Genomic DNA, 17,683 nt, shown 5'->3' on the forward strand with positions numbered 1-17,683 from the left:
GCGGGACTGTTCCCTTCCCTTCCCTTCCCTTCACCTTCCTCCTGAAGCCTTGCCTGAAACCTTGTCGAGTTCAACCACTGGAGCGAGACCGAAGCCTTGCCATGTCAAGATAAGGAACTGTCTATCATTGAGTTGGAACTGTCTCTGTGTCCATGCCTTCACTAGGTAGGTCCGGCTATTTGCTGCTACTTAGCGTAGGGAACTGTCTCTGTGTCCACGCCTTCACTAGGTAGGTCCGGCCGTTTGCCACTACCTAGTGTTGGGAACTGTCTCGACGTGTTCAGCATTCTGTGTATGAGTCCCGGCCCTACCTCCTGTTCCCAAGGAGAAGTCCCAGCTCTATGTTCTATGTCCCTGTGTTCCTGTCTCTCAAGTCCAAGGCTCTGTGTTCCGAGGTTCCTGTCATCCCAAGTCGAAGGCTCGGCTGTTCCTGAGTACCAAGTCAAGGCTTCGTGTTCTCATCCTGTCTATGTGCTTTGTCCTGTACTGGAGTTCCCTCATCTTGCCCAGGAGTCTCTCATTCTGTCCTATAGCCTCGCCTAGTCCTGTCTCCCAAGACCACATCATGTCTTCGCCTAGTTCCGGAGTCCAAGCCCGAGTCAAGACCCAGGTTCTGGGTCCTTGTCCGGTCTCTGGTTTGGAGTACGAACCCAAGCCATGTCATGTCCTCACCTAGTTCCGGGGTCCGAGCCCAAGTCAAGACTCAGGTTCTGGGTCCTTGTCCAGTCTCTGGCTCGGAGTCCAAGCCCAGGCTCCTAGTTCCCAGTTCCTTGTCCAGGTCCCGCTTGCCTAGCCAATGTCCTAGCCCAAGTCTGTGCTCTTGTCCCAGCTCCTAGTCTGCATCCAGTCACGTCCCTAACTCTAGTCTTGTCCTGTTCCTAGTACTTCAGTGTCTGTGTCTTGCATTTGGGTCCACTCCAATGCCCCCCTTATGGCAGATTCAGCTTGCACTATTTGACCAAGTCCTCCACCAGGGCCCTGTATTTATCCTCTCATCCTCCTTTATACACCCAACTATTACTGAATCATCAGATAATCTCTGCAAGTGACATGACTCAGTGTTTTATCTAAAGTCTGAGGTATACAGGGGAAACAGGAAGGGAGTCAATACAGTCCCCTGTGGGGCCCCAGTGCTGCTTATGGCCATGTCTGACACACAGCTCTGAAGCTGCACCAACTGTGGTCTGCCAGTCAGGTCGTCCATTATCCAGGATACAGTGGAAGTGAAAACCTGCATTGAACGGAGCTTTTCCCCCAGTAATGAGGGCTGTATGGTATTGAAGGCACTTGAGAAATCAAAAAAAAACAAGATCCTCACAGCTGCCCTGCTTATCCAAACGGGAGTAGGCTCTATTCAGCAGGTAGATGACAGCATCATCGACTGCAGTATGTTCCTGGTAGGCAAACTGGAGGGAACCGAGGGCTGATCTGACCAGGGGTCAGAGGTGATCCAAGACCAGCCCCTCTAGGGTCTTCATGACGTGTGAGATCAGGGCCACTGGACAGCAGTCATTCAAGACTTTCGGTTGACCTTACTTGGGTACAGGGACCACACGTGATGTTTTCCACACAGTCGGGACCCGTTCCAGGCTGAGACTCAGATTGAAAATGCGCTGGAGAGCTCCACACTCCTTAGCACACTCCTTCAGGATCTTGGGGGTTCACACCATCCGGTCCCAATGCTTTGCCGTGTCTGAGTTTTCCCACGGGCACTAACCTCCGCAGTATCCCAAGACATCTTCAAGGAACAGTGCCTCAGAAAGATGCCGTTCATCATTAAGGACCCCCAGAACCCAGCTCATGTCTTGTTCTCGTTGCTACCGGCAGGACGGAGCTGCAGAAGCAGGAAGGCGCGCTCTTAATTCAGGAACAGCCTCTTCCTCTTGGCCATCTGATTTCTGAATGGGCGCTGAGCCCATGAACACTACCTCACTACTTTCATATTCCTATTCTTCCACTAGTTATTAAACTTAACTATTTAATGAGTATACTTACTGTAATTCAGTTTTTTTTCCTTTTCTATTGTTATGTATTGCATTGTACTGCTGACGCAAAGTAAACTAACTTCATGGTATTTGCAGGAGATATTAAACCTGATTCTGATTGAGACCAAGGGGGCTGTGATTGACCGCGATGGGCGATGATGGGGCTGGCGGAGGGGAGGGGGGGGGGTCACATGAATGGTGCTGGCGGTTCACGTGGACGACTGGCCGATCGATGGGCAAATAAACAGGGAGCGGACCGGGTAACTGCGCCGCTTCTGAGCCGTGAGGGGACACTGAAGTGAGAAAGAAATTCGGCGTTTGTCAGACTCCGAGATGAGAGAGTGAAGATGGGTGACTGGAACTTGCTAGGAGGTATTCTGGAAGAAGTGCATGTTCACTCAACCATCGTGGGGAAGATTTGGTTAACAATTCTGTTCGTTTTCCGGATGCTGGTCCTCGGGGTGGCCGCGGAAGATGTCTGGGACGACGAGCAGGCTGAATTCATCTGCAACACCGAGCAGCCGGGCTGCAGAAACGTCTGCTACGATAAGGCTTTCCCCATTTCCCTCATTAGGTTCTGGGTCTTACAAGTCATCTTCGTGTCCTCGCCGTCCCTGGTGTACATGGGCCACGCACTCTACCGGCTCAGAGCGCTGGAGAAAGAACGGCAGCGCAAGCGAGCCCACCTGCGAGCCGAGCTGGAGGACGCGGAGGCGATGCTGGAGGAGCACAAACTGCTGGAGAAAGAACTGAGGAAGTTGGAAGAACAGCGGAAAATCAACAAGGCGCCACTCCGGGGCACACTCCTGCGCACGTACGTCTTCCACATTCTGACCAGGTCAGTGGTGGAGGTGGGCTTTATGGTGGGCCAGTATCTCCTGTATGGCTTTCGGCTCGATCCCCTGTACAAATGCGTGCGGTCGCCCTGCCCCAACACCGTGGACTGCTTCGTCTCCAGGCCCACGGAGAAGACCATTTTCATCGTCTTCATGCTCAGCATAGCCGCCTTCTCCTTGTTTTTGAACGTGCTCGAAATCATTCACCTGGGCATCAGGAAGATCAAGCTAGGTTTATACCCGGGCTCCGAGTTAAGTATCTGCAAGTCCAAGAAAAACTCAGTTGTCCAGCAGGCTCGCATTATGGCCAATTCTTCTCCGCACAAACTCGTCCCGATGGTCCTCAGCGGTTACAAACCTCTGCCAGAACAGGGAGATCTCGCACATCTCGCCACCTGCCTGCCTCCGGAAACTACGGCGCCTGCGGTAACTAAAGGTGACGCCTTTAGATTTATTTTCCTTATTTTTGTCTGGAGAACTGATTTTTTTTTTCACGATTGATAATTTAAAATGAAACAGAAAGTTGGCACAGTGATAATCGAACAGGAGCTGCCAGTTGGAATAATCTGGCAGTCTGGATTTCAAATGCTCAGTCCGATATTTCGTTGGATTCTCTAGTCATAGAGCGCTAATGCACAGAAATAGGCCCTTCGGCCCATCTAGTTATTCTGACCATTGACTTGCACCTGGACCACAGCCCTCCGTAACTCCTGTCCAAGTACATATCTAAACGCCTTTTAAATGTTGCAAGCGAGCCGGCATCCACCACTCCCACTGAAAGCTCTTTCTACACCTTCACCACCCTCTGAGTGAAGAAATTCCCTTCATCTGCCCCTTAATTTCACCTTTCACCTTTAACCCATGAACTCTGGTTGTAGTCCCACCCAACCTCAGTGGAAAAAGCCTGCTTGCACTTACCCTATCTATACCCCTCAAAATGCTGTACACCTGCATCAGATCTCCTCCCAATGTCCTGCGCTCTAACACACTTGGTAAGACAGTGACATGGACTCCCTCATGTCCTCAAACTTGCTGGTTGACTAATCACGGCCAAGACCGGACGGTTACCGGTTAGCTGTGTGGTAGAAATGCTGACAAGCTCCAGGCGCACGCATTAAATTTCGAAGCGAATACCTTCACTCGGTAGAGATTAATGTATTTTGTGCATCAATTCATTTATAAACCAAAACAGAAGAACACAGACAAAACGATAGAGGAATTGAGCAGGTCAGACAATGTCTATGGAGAGGAATAAACAGTCAACGTTTCTGGCTGAGACCCTTCGTGAGACTATAACATAAAGGAGCATAGTTATGCCAGTCAGCCAATTGAGTCTGCTCTGCCATTCCATCATAACCAATTTATTATCCCCCTCAACCCCGTTCTCCTGGCAACATCAGCAGATAAGGTAGCAAAGAAGCGAAATGGTATACTTGGCTTCCTGGGCTGAAACAGCAGTTATCAACGTAGTTACAGCTTCATAAACTTCTACCAGGTTCTCTCTCAACCTCTGGCACTCCTATTGACTCCACACATTGACATTTTTGACCTTAAGAAATAGGAGCAGGTTTAGGCCATTTGGCCCATCGAGTCTGCTCCACCATTCCATCATGGCTGATTTGTTTATTCATCTCAATCCCCTTCTCCTGCCTTCTCCACGGGAACCTTCGATATCTTGACTAATCAAGAGCCTATCAACTTCCACTCTAAATACACCCAAAGACCAGGCTGTCATCATGATTCCTCTTTCCTTTTTTCATGGATTTGTGTTTTATCTCTGATTTAGGCAAAATTAGACCATTTATCGATTCGAAGAAGGAGTCTGAGAGTCTGAGTGGGAGTGCCGAGAAAGACATTTTTGAAATTTTTGTTATTTTTTTTCTCCAACGGCGTTCTGAGAGGCGGGACTGCGCAGACGTGTGACGTCGGGCTGTGCAGCGCGGCAGATTTAAAAGGAACAGAGCCTCATAGAGCGGGCAGCGGAGTTTGCGGGCTGCGGAGTGAGCCGGGAGCAGAGTGAAGACTTAAGGGCTTCGGCTCAACGGGCTTAGGTGGAAACAGGCGAGGCGAGGGAGGTTTGGCATTCATTTTCTGTTGTTATTTGAGGAGAGGGGCAGTATGAGTGTGAGGGCAGTTTGCTGTTCTTGGTGTCGGATGTGGGAGGCCCTGGAGTCTACAAGCCTCCCGGACGTCTACATCTGCGCCAAGTGCATCGAGATGCAGCTCCTTAGGGACCGCATTATGGAACTGGAGCTGCAGCTCGATGACCTTTGTCTGGTCAGGGAGAGTGAGGAGGTGATAGAGAGGAGCTGCAGGCAGGTGGTCACGCCGGGGCCACGGGAGGCAGACAAGTGGGTCACGGTTAGGAGGGGGAAGGGGAAAGGTCAGGTAATAGGGAGTACCCCGGTGGCTGTGCCCCTTAACAACAGGTACTCCTGTTTGAGTACTGTTGGGGGGGACAGCTTACCCGGGAGAAGCGACAGTGGCCGTGCCTCCGGCACAGAGTCCGGCCCTGTAGCTCAGAAGGGTAGGGCAAGGAAGAGGAGGGCAGTTGTGATAGGGGACTCGATAGTAAGGGGGTCAGATAGGCGATTCTGTGGACGCAGTCCAGAGACCCGGATGGTAGTTTGCCTCCCTGGTGCCAGGGTCTGGGATATTTCTGATTGTGTCCAAGATATCCTGAAGTAGGAGGGTGAGGAGCCAGAGGTCGTGGTACATATAGGTACCAATGACATAGGTAGGAAAAGGGATGAGGTCCTGAAAGGAGAATATAGGGAGCTAGGAAGGGAGTTGAGAAAAAGGACCGCAAAGGTAGTAATCTCAGGATTACTGCCTGCGCCACGCGACAGTGAGAGTAGGAATGCGATGAGGTGGAGGATAAATGCGTGGCTGAGGGATTGGAGCAGGGGGCAGGGATTCAAGTTTTTGGATCATTGGGACCTCTTTTGGCGCAGGCGTGACCTGTACAAAAAGGACGGGTTGCACTTGAATCCTAGGGGGACCAATATCCTGGCAGGGAGATTAGCGGGGGCTGCTGAGGTGACTTTAAAGTAGAATGGTTGGGGGGTGGGAATCAAATTAAAGAGGCTAGGCGTGAGGAGGTTAGTTCACTACAGGGGGATGGGAACCAGTGCAGAGAGGCAGAGGGGTGTAAAGTGAGGGTAGAAACAAAAAGTACTATGGAGAAAAGTAAAAGTAGCAGGCCGACAAATCCAGGGCAAGCATTAAAAAGGGCCACTTTTCAGCATAATTGTGTAAGGGCTAAGAGAGTTGTAAAAGAGTGCCTGAAGGCTTTGTGTGTCAATGCAAGGAGCATTCGTAATAAGATGGATGAATTGAAAGTGCAGATTGTTATTAATGATTATGATATAGTTGGGATCACAGAGACATGGCTCCTGGGTGACCAGGGATGGGAGCTCAACGTTCAGGGATATTCAATATTCAGGAGGGATAGACATGAAGGAAGGGGAGGTGGGGTGGCGTTGCTGGTTAAAGAAGAGATTAACACAATAGAAAGGAAGGACATAAGCCGGGAAGATGTGGAATGGATATGGGTAGAGCTGCGTAACACTAAGGGGCAGAAGACGCTGGTGGGAGTTGTGTACAGGCCACCTAACAGTAGTAGTGAGGTCGGAGATGGTATTAAACAGGAAATTAGAAATGTGTGCAATAAAGGAACAGCAGTTATAATGGGTGACTTCAATCTACATGTAGATTGGGTGAACCAAATTGGTAAAGGTGCTGAGGAAGAGGATTTCTTGGAATGTATGCAGGATGGTTTTTTGAACCAACATGTCGAGGAACCGACTAGAGAGCAGGCTATTCTGGACTGGGTTTTGAGCAATGAGGAAGGGTTAATTAGCAATCTTGTCGTGAGAGGCCCCTTGGGTAAGAGTGACCATAATATGGTGGAATTCTTCATTAAGATGGAGAGTGAATTCAGAAACAAAGGTTCTGAACTTAAAGAGGGGGAACTTTGAAGGTATGAGACGTGAATTAGCTAAGATAGACTGGCAAATGACACTTAAAGGATTGACGGTGGATATGCAATGGCAAGCATTTAAAGGTTGCATGGATGAACTGCAACAAATGTTCATCCCAGTTTGGCAAAAGAATAAATCAAGGAAGGTAGTGCACCCGTGGCTGACGAGAAATTAGGGATAGTATCAATTCCAAAGAGGCAGCATACAAATTAGCCAGAGAAAGTGGCTCACCTGAGGACTGGGAGAAATTCAGAGTTCAGCAGAGGAGGACAAAGGGCTTAATTAGGAAGGGGAAAAAAGATTATGAGAGAAAACTGGCAGGCAACATAAAAACGGACTGTAAAAGCTTTTATAGATATGTAAAAAGGAAAAGACTGGTAAAGACAAATGTAGGTCCCCTGCAGACAGAAACAGGTGAATTGATTATGGGGAGCAAGGACATGGCAGACCAATTGAATAATTACTTTGGTTCTGTCTTCACTAAGGAGGACATAAATAATCTTCCAGAAATAGTAGGGGACAGAGGGTCCAGTGAGATGGAGGAACTGAGCGAAATACATGTTAGTAGGGAAGTGGTGTTAGGTAAATTGAAGGGATTGAAGGCAGATAAATCCCCAGGGCCAGATGGTCTGCATCCCAGGGTGCTTAAGGAAGTAGCCCAAGAAATAGTGGATGCATTAGTGATAATTTTTCAAAACTGGTTAGATTCTGGACTAGTTCCTGAGGATTGGAGGGTGGCTAATGTAACTCCACTTTTTAAAAAAGGAGGGAGAGGGAAACCGGGGAATTATAGACCAGTTAGCCTAACGTCGGTGGTGGGGAAACTGCTGGAGTCAGTTATCAAGGATGTGATAACAGCACATTTGGAAAGCGGTGAAATGATCGGACAAAGTCAGCATGGATTTGTGAAAGGAAAATCATGTCTGACGAATCTCATAGAATTTTTTGAGGATGTAACTAGTAGAGTGGATAAGGGAGAACCAGTGGATGTGGTATATTTGGATTTTCAGAAGGCTTTTGACAAGGTCCCACACAGGAGATTAGTGTGCAAACTTAAAGCACACGGTATTGGGGGTAAGGTATTGGTGTGGGTGGAGAGTTGGTTAGCAGACAGGAAGCAAAGAGTGGGAATAAACGGGACCTTTTCAGAATGGCAGGCGGTGACTAGTGGGGTACCGCAAGGCTCAGTGCTGGGACCCCAGTTGTTTACAGTATATATTAATGACTTGGATGAGGGAATTAAATGCAGCATCTCCAAGTTTGCGGATGACACGAAGCTGGGTGGCAGTGTTAGCTGTGAGGGGGATGCTAAGAGGATGCAGGGTGACTTGGATAGGTTGGGTGAGTGGGCAAATTCATGGCAGATGCAATTTAATGTGGATAAATGTGAAGTTATCCACTTTGGTGGCAAAAATAGGAAAACAGATTATTATCTGAATGGTGGCCGATTAGGAAAAGGGGAGGTGCAACGTGACCTGGGTGTCATTATACACCAGTCATTGAAAGTGGGCATGCAGGTACAGCAGGCGGTGAAAAAGGCGAATGGTATGCTGGCATTTATAGCAAGAGGATTTGAGTACAGGAGCAGGGAGGTACTACTGCAGTTGTACAAGGCCTTGGTGAGACCGCACCTGGAGTATTGTGTGCAGTTTTGGTCCCCTAATCTGAGGAAAGACATCCTTGCCATAGAGGGAGTACAGAGAAGGTTCACCAGATTGATTCCTGGGATGGCAGGACTTTCATATGAAGAAAGAATGGATTAACTAGGCTTGTACTCGTTGGAATTTAGAAGATTGAGGGGGGATCTGATTGAAACGTATAAGATCCTAAAGGGATTGGACAGGCTAGATGCAGGAAGATTGTTCCCGATGTTGGGGAAGTCCAGAACGAGGGGTCACAGTTTGAGGATAAAGGAGAAGCCTTTTAGGACCGAGATTAGGAAAAACTTCTTCACACAGAGAGTGGTGAATCTGTGGAATTCTCTACCACAGGAAACAGTTGAGGCCAGTTCATTGGCTATATTTAAGAGGGAGTTAGATATGGCCCTTGTGGCTACGGGGGTCAGGGGGTATGGAGGGAAGGCTGGGGCGGTGTTCTGAGTTGGATGATCAGCCATGATCATAATAAATGGTGGTGCAGGCTCGAAGGGCCGAATGGCCTACTCCTGCACCTATTTTCTATGTTTCTATGTTTCTATCATGTTGGGTTTGCACTTAAAGAGTCTGATGTTTAACGCAAACTAGTCATTAACTCTTTAGTTTAGTTATGTATTATCTATCTCTTACTAACTCTTCCTTCAGTTAGTTCTGACGAAGGGTCTCGGCCTGAAACATCGACTGTACCTCTTCCTAGAGATGCTGCCTGGCCTGCTGCATTCACCAGCAACTTTGATGTGTGTTGCTTGAATTTCCATCATCTGCAGAATTCCTGTTGTTTAGTTATGTATTAACTGCTTTTCTGTTAGCCATTGCTCATAGAGCAGTACAGCACATTAGAGGCCATTCATTGATCTTTAAAATAAGTCCACCATCAACCTAACCATACCATCCTGCATACCTCATATCACTCAGTCTTTCTTTAATCTAGATGTCTCTCTAATAGTTCAAAGTACATTTATTATCAAAGTACCTATACATTATGCAACCTTGAGGTTTGTCTCCTAACAGGTGGCCATGAAACAAAGAAACCCAAAAGTACCCATTACATCATCAAACACCCCAAATACAATTAAAAATACTACAAATCATGCAAACAATAGACACAAGCAAATAGCGTTCTGAACCGGTCCACAAAGAGAGCCCATGCAGAGACTCTTAGTTCAGCGCAGAGTGGAGTTAACTTTGTGAAGCAGTGAGCTGAACTAGCCCATCTCTCCCCAACACCTGACTTTTCAATCTGACCCAACGATGTTTGTTATCCAAACACCGGGTCCTGCTGCTTCGATGCGCTTTGGGCCTGGACCCCACTGCCTCGATTGGGCCTGTACCTGATCTTTCCAATACGGCCTGGTGCTTAATCGTCATCCAGACATTGGGTTTAGTAGCTTTAACTTGTCCTGGGGCCTGGACCCGACTGTTCTGATTTGGCCTAGCACTTACACCCATCGAACCTCGGGTCTTCCTCGCTCTCGGTATTTTTAAATGTCCCTAATGCATCAGTCTTTACCACCAACCGTTGCAGTGTGTTCCAGGAACTTACCACTATCTGCGTATTAAAAAAAAAACCTACCTCTGATATCTCTCAACTTTTCTCCACTCATGTTACAAGCACGTCCACTGGTGTAAATCCTGAGGAAAAGGGACTGGCACACCTATTCTCATGCCTTCTGATGTAGTTTCCCAATCTACCATAGCTAACTCACATCTCATAACTTTATAAATTGCCTTGTTTAGTTTCAAGAACTGGATTTGTAAATCTTTATGTAAAATTCTGTCATATTATGCTCTCCCTTCTTCACGGCCCACTTGACTACCAGATTATTAGTTAATCCCCTTCTCATTATACAGTACATTAGATTAGATTATGAGAACACACAGTCCTCTTTTATTGTCATTTAGTAATGCATGCAGTAAAAAATGATACAATATTCCTCCGGTGTGATATCACAGAAACACAGGACAGACCAAGACTGAAAAGCTAACAAAACCACATAATTATAATATATAGTTACAACAGTGCAACAATACCATAACTTGATGAAGAACAGTCCATGGCACAGTGAAAAAGTACAAAGTTTCAAAAGTCCCACATCTCATGCAGACGGGAGAAGGAAGAAAACTCTCCCTGCCATGCCCGACCATAGTCCGACTCTGAGTCGTCCGAAAACTTCGAGCTCTGATCAGCTCTCCGACACCGAGTACCGAGCACCATCTCGATCCAAACGCTTCGACCTCAGCCTCGGTCACCAGCAGCAGGCAAAGCCGGGGATTTGGGGGCCTTCCCACCGAAGATTCTCAATTGCACAGTAACAACAGCAGCGAACCAGGCATTTCAGAAATTTCTCCAGATGTTCCTCTGTTTCTCATGTCTGTCTCCATCAAATCAGAATTGTCCACGGCCCCTATTTAACAGATACGATATCATTTCACCGAAGAGCTGCGCGTGCTACGTCGTGCTGCCATCTTCTCCTCCCACCTCTTTAACTGTTTTATGATAACTATTACCTCAAAGTTCAAATTTCTAACTTCAAAGTAAGTTTATTATCAAAGTACATAAAGTATATGTCACCATACACAATCTTGAGATTCATTTTCTTGCAGGCATACTCAATAAATCCAATAACCATAATAGAATCAATGTCCACACCAACAGGACAGACAACCAGTGTGCAAAACACAACAAAATGTGCAAATACGAAAAGAAAGGAAATAATAATAATAGTAATATCTACATCTCAAAGTCACGACACAATAAGCATTAAAGAATCAGGCCTACACAACAATATGTACGTAAATCTCCAGAAAGCCACAATACTAAACATACTAAAAATACTAAATCAGAGTAAGAGGCCAAGAGTGAAGGAGTAAGGAATCTCGGAGAGAAGACTTTTTTTTTACACTGCTCGGAGAAAAGAGGCTAGACTGCACAGGTGCGTGATGTAGAGCGCTAAAGGTTTAAGAAAAGACCACTGTATACAGCGGGCAGCGGAGTGAGAGGGAGCAGAGTGGGATGGCTTTGGCTCAACAGGCTTCGGCGTGAACAGGCAGAGGCGAGGGTAAGTTCCGGTAAGTTTTGTTTTGTTTGTTTAGAGTACAGACAATGCCAGGCAGGATGTTGGAATGCTCCTCTTGCAGGATGTGGGAAGTCAGGGAGCCCTCCGGTTTCCTTGACAACGACACCTGCAGGGAGTGCATCCAGCTGCAGCTCCTAACAAACCGCATTAGGGAACTGGAGCAACGGAGCTGGATGACCTCCAGATCATTCGGGAGAATGAGGAGTTTATAGATAGTAGCTACAGGGAGGTAGTTACGCCAAAGGAGCAGCACACAGGTAATTGGGTCACTGTCAGGTGAGGGAAGGGGAAAGGGCAGGCAGGGCAGGGTTCCCCTGTGGCCATTCCCCTCAACAACAAGTATACCGATTTGGATACTGTTGGTGGGGATGACTTACCTGGGACAAGCTGCAGCAGCCAGATCTCTGGCACTGAGCCTGGTTCTGCAGTTCAGAAGGGAGGGTGAAAGAAGAGGAGAGTGGTAGTGGTAGGGGATTCGATAGTTAGAGGTACAGAAAGGAGGTTCTGTGGTCGTGTCAGAGACTCCCGGATGGTTTCTTGCCTCCCGGGTGCCAGGGTCAGGGATGACTCTGACCGCATGCATAGCATTCTGAAGTTGGAGGGTGATCAGCCAGATGTCATGGTACACATCGGTACCAATGACGTTGGAAGAAAGAGTGAGGAGGTCCTGAAGAGTGAGTATAGAGGGAAGTTAAAAAGCAGGACCTCGAGGGTGGTAATCTCAGGATTGCTACCTGTGCCACGTGCCAGTGATGGTAGGAATAGGATGCTCTGGAGGATGAACAAGTGGCTGGGGAACTGGTGTAGGGGGCAGGGTTTCAGATTTCAGGATCATTGGGATCTCTTCTGGGGCAGGTGGGACCTGTACAAGAGAGACGGGTTACACCTGAACTACAAGGGGATCAATATCCTTGCAGGGAGGTTTGTTAGTGCTTTTGGGGAGGGATTAAACTAGATTTGCAGGGAAATAGGAACCAGAGTGCCAGAGCAGATAGTGGAGCGGGGGTGAAAATAAGTGATGTTAAAAGTTCATGCAAAGTCACAAATAGAAGGGTTGTGTTTGGTGGTAATAATCTTCTGAGGTCTGTTTATTTCAATGCAAGGAGTATTGTGGGGAAGGCTGACGAGCTGAGGGCATAGATTGACATGGAATACATGGAATTACAACATTATAGTCATTAAACATATAACACTTACAGCACAGAAACAGGTCATCTCGGCCCTTCTAGTCCATGCTGAACTCTTACTCTCACCTAGTCCCACCGACCTGCACTCAGCCCATAACCCCCATTCCTTTCCTGTCCATATAGCTGTCTAATTTAACTTTAAATGACAATATCAAACCTGCCACTACCACTTTTACTGAAAGCTCGTTCCACATAGCTACCACTCTCTGAGTAAAGTTCCCCCTCGTGTTACCCCTAAACTTTTGCCCCCAACTCTCAACTCATGTCCTCTTGTTCGAATCTCCCCCACTCTCAATGGAAAAAGCCTATCCACGTCAACTCTATCCATCCCCCTCATAATTTTAAATACCTTTATCAAGTCCCCCCTCAAACTTCTACGCTCCAAAGAATAAAGACCCAACTTGTTCAACCTTTCTCTGTAACTTAGGTGCTGAAACCCAGGTAACATTCTAGTAAATCTTCCCTGTACTCTCTCTATTTTGTTGACATCTTTGCTATAATTCAGTGACAAGAACTGTACACAATACTTCAAATTTGGCCTTACCAATGCCTTGTACAATTTTAACATTACATCCCAACTCCTATACTCAATGCTCTGATTTATAAGGGCCAGCATACCAAAAGCTTTCTTCACCACGCTATCCACATGAGATTCCACCTTCAGGGAACTATGCACCATTGTTCCTAGATCCCTCTGTTCTACAGCATTCTTCAATGCCCTACCATTTACCATGTATGTCCTATTTTGATTAGTCCTACCAAAATGTAGCACCTCACACTCATCAGCATTAAACTCCATCTGCCATCTTTCAGCCCACTCTTCCAACTGGCCTAAGTCTGTCTGCAAGCTTTGAAAACCTACTTCATTATTCACAACGCCACCTATCTTAGTATCATCTGCATACTTACTCATCCAATTTACCACCCCATTATCCAGATCATTAATGTATATGACAAATAAAATTGGACCCAGTACAGATCCCTGAGGCACACCACTAGTCACCAGCCTCCAACCTGACAAACAGTTATCCACCACTACTCTCTGTCATCTCCCATCCAGCCACTGTTGAATCTATTTTACTACTTCAATATTAATACCTAACGATTGAACCTTCCTAACTAACCTTCCGTGTGGAATCTTGTCAAAGGCCTTACTGAAGTCCATATAGACAACATCCACCACTTTACCCTCGTCAACTTTCTTAGTAACCTCATCAAAAAATTCAATAAGATTTGTCAAACATGACATTCCACACACAAATCCATGTTGACTGTTCCTAATCAGACCCTGTCTATCCAGCTAATTATATATACCATCTCTAAGAATACTTTCCATCAATTTACCCACCACTAACGTCAAACTCACGGGCCGATAATTGCTAGGTTTACTCTTAGAACCCTTTTTAAACAATGGAACAACATGAGCAATACGCCAATCCTCCGGCATCATACCCGTTTCTAATGACATTTGAAATATTTCTGTCAGAGCCCCTGCTATTTCCACGCTAACTTCCCTCAAGGTCCTAGGGAATATCCTGTCAGGACCTGGAGACTTATCCACTTTTATATTCCTTAAAAGCGCCAGTACTTCCTCTTCTTTAATCATCATAGTTTCCATAACTTCCCTACCTGTTTCCCTTACCTTACACAATTCAATATCCTTCTCCTTCGTGAATGCCAAAGAAAAGAAATTGTTCAAAATCTCCCCCATCTCTTTTGGCTCCACACATAGCTGTCCACCCTGATTCTCTAAGGGACCAATTTTATCCCTCACTATCCTTTTGCTATTAATGTAACTGTAGAAACCCTTTGGATTTATTTTCACCTTACTTGCCAAAGCAACCTGATATTTTCTTTTAACTTTTCTAATTTCTTTCTTAGGATTCTTTTTACATTCTTTATATTCATCGAGCACCTCATTTACTCCATGCTGCCTATATTTATTGTAGATATCTCTCTTTTTCCAAACCAACTTTCCGATATCCCTTGAAAACCATGGCTCTCTCAAACTTTTAACCTTTCCTTTCAACCTAACAGGAACGTAAAGATTCTGTACCCTCAAAATTTCACCTTTAAATGACGTCCATTTCTCTATTACATCCTTCCCATAAAACAAATTGTCCCAATCCTTCTAAATCCTTTCGCATCTCCTCAAAGTTAGCCTTTCTCCAATCAAAACTCTCAACCCTGGGTCCAGTCCTATCCTTCTCCATTATTATATTGAAACTAATGGCACTGTGATCACTGGACCTGAAGTGTTGCCCATCACATACCTCCGTCACCTGACCTATCTCATTCCCTAACAGGAGATCCAACACTGCCCCTTCTCTAGTTGGTACCTCTATGTATTGCTGCAAAAAACTATCCTGCACACGTTTTAGAAACTCCAAACCATCCAGCCTTTTTACAGTGTGGGCTTCCCAGTCTATGTGAAACTTGGTTGCAGGAGGGGCAGGACTGGCAGCTTAATGTTCCAGGGTTCCAATCTTTCAGACGTGATAGAGGCAGAGAGATGAAGGGTGGGGGGGGGGGGCGCGGTGGCATTGCTAGTCAGGGAAAATGTTACAGCAGTGCTCAGGCTGGACAGATTCCCATACTGTTAATGGTCTAGGCGGGTTGGAGTTTGTAAAATGTATTCAGGAAAGTCTTCTAAATCAATATATAGAGGTACCAACTAGAGAGGGTGCAATATTAGATCTCCTATTAGGAAATGAGTTAGGACAGGAGACGGAAGTGTGTGTAGGGGAACACTTTGGTTCCAGTGATCATAACACCATTAGTTTCAACTTGATCATGGATAAAGATAGATCTGGTCCTCGGGTTCTAAACTGGAAAAATCCTAGCAATTGAGAAATGAGTGTGCTTGGCTCTGCCCGTACCTCAGATTTTACCAGCTTGAGCTGAGAAAAAATGTGTTTTCACAATAATAATAATAAAAATAATAAATCTAATTTTGTTGTTTCTCATTTGATACCCAATTTTCATATCAAACAGCTGAAAATTAGGTATCAAATCAGAAACAATGAAATGAGCTATAGCTTAACATACATGGATGATTTGAAATTATAAGCTCCTTCATCAGTAAAAATTCAGAGTTCAGCAGAGGAGGACAAAGGGCTTAATTAGGAAGGGGAAAAAAGATTATGAGAGAAAACTGGCAGGAAACATAAAAACGGACTGTAAAAGCTTTTATAGATATGTGAAAAGGAAAAGACTGGTAAAGACAAATGTAGGTCCCCTACAGACAGAAACAGGTGAGTTGATTATGGGGAGCAAGGACATAGCAGACCAATTGAATAATTACTTTGGTTCTGTCTTCACTAAGGAGGACATAAATAATCTTCCAGAAATAGTAGGGGACAGAGGGTCCAGTGAGATGGAGGAACTGAGCGAAATACATGTTAGTAGGGAAGTGGTGTTAGGTAAATTGAAGGGATTGAAGGAAGATAAATCCCCAGGGCCAGATGGTCTGCATCCCAGGGTGCTTAAGGAAGTAGCCCAAGAAATAGTGGATGCATTAGTGATAATTTTTCAAAACTCGTTAGATTCTGGACTAGTTCCTGAGGATTGGAGGGTGGCTAATGTAACTCCACTTTTTAAAAAAGGAGGGAGAGAGAAACCGGGAAATTATAGACCGGTTAGCCTAACGTCGGTGGTGGGGAAACTGCTGGAGTCAGTTATCAAGGATGTGATAACAGCACATTTGGAAAGCGGTGAAATGATCGGACAAAGTCAGCATGGATTTGTGAAAGGAAAATCATGTCTGACGAATCTCATAGAATTTTTTGAGGATGTAACTAGTAGAGTGGATAGGGGAGAACCAGTGGATGTGGTATATTTGGATTTTCAGAAGGCTTTTGACAAGGTCCCACACAGGAGATTAGTGTGTGAACTTAAAGCACACTGTATTGCGGGTAAGGTATTGGTGTGGGTGGAGAGTTGGTTAGCAGACAGGAAGCAAAGAGTGGGAATAAACGGGACCTTTTCAGAATGGCAGGCGGTGACTAGTGGGGTACCGCAAGGCTCAGTGCTGGGACCTCAGTTGTTTACAATATATATTAATGACTTGGATGAGGGAATTAAATGCAGCATCTCCAAGTTTGTGGATGACACGAAGCTGGGTGGCAGTGTTAGTTGTGAGGAGGATGCAGGGTGACTTGGATAGGTTGGGTGAGTGGGCAAATTCATGGCAGATGCAATTTAATGTGGATAAATGTGAAGTTATCCACTTTGGTGGCAAAAATAGGAAAACAGATTATTATCTGAATGGTGGCCGATTAGGAAAAGGGGAGGTGCAACGAGACCTGGGTGTCATTATACACCAGTCATTGAAAGTGGGCATGCAGGTACAGCAGGCGGTGAAAAAGGCGAATGGTATGCTGGCATTTATAGCGAGAGGATTCGAGTACAGGAGCAGGGAGGTACTACTGCAGTTGTACAAGGCCTTGGTGAGACCACACCTGGAGTATTGTGTGCAGTTTTGGTCCCCTAATCTGAGGAAAGACATCCTTGCCATAGAGGGAGTACAAAGAAGGTTCACCAGATTGATTCCTGGGATGGCAGGACTTTCATATGAAGAAAGACTGGATGAACTGGGCTTGTACTCGTTGGAATTTAGAAGATTGAGGGGGGATCTGATTGAAACGTATAAGATCCTAAAGGGATTGTACAGGCTAGGTGCAGGAAGATTGTTCCCGATGTTGGGGAAGTCCAGAACGAGGGGCCACAGTTTGAGGATAGAGGGGAAGCCTTTTAGGACCGAGATTAGGAAAAACTTCTTCACACAGAGAGCGGTGAGTCTGTGGAATTCTCTGCCACAGGAAACAGTTGAGGCCAGTTCATTGGCTATATTTAAGAGGGAGTTAGATATGGCCCTTGTGGCTACGGGGGTCAGGGGGTATGGAGGGAAGGCTGGGGCAGTGTTCTGAGTTGGATGATCAGCCATGATCATAATAAATGG

At 46.0% G+C, this 17,683-nt stretch overlaps 1 protein-coding gene across 1 annotated transcript in view; it reads left to right on the forward strand.

Annotated features, from left to right (window-relative positions):
- The first annotated feature begins 2,313 nt into the window (after window positions 1–2,313).
- Window positions 2,314–17,683, forward strand: part of gja10b (gap junction protein alpha 10 b) — a 28,087-nt gene continuing 12,717 nt past the window's right edge. Inside the window, exon 1 of the mRNA XM_072279379.1 lies at window positions 2,314–3,257. Within this exon, the coding sequence (XP_072135480.1) occupies window positions 2,333–3,257 (925 nt within the window). The 5' untranslated portion in view covers window positions 2,314–2,332. The remainder of the gene's footprint in view (window positions 3,258–17,683) is intronic.

Source organism: Mobula birostris, chromosome 2 (assembly GCF_030028105.1).
Source record: "Mobula birostris isolate sMobBir1 chromosome 2, sMobBir1.hap1, whole genome shotgun sequence".
NCBI classification, from domain to species: domain Eukaryota; kingdom Metazoa; phylum Chordata; class Chondrichthyes; order Myliobatiformes; family Myliobatidae; genus Mobula; species Mobula birostris.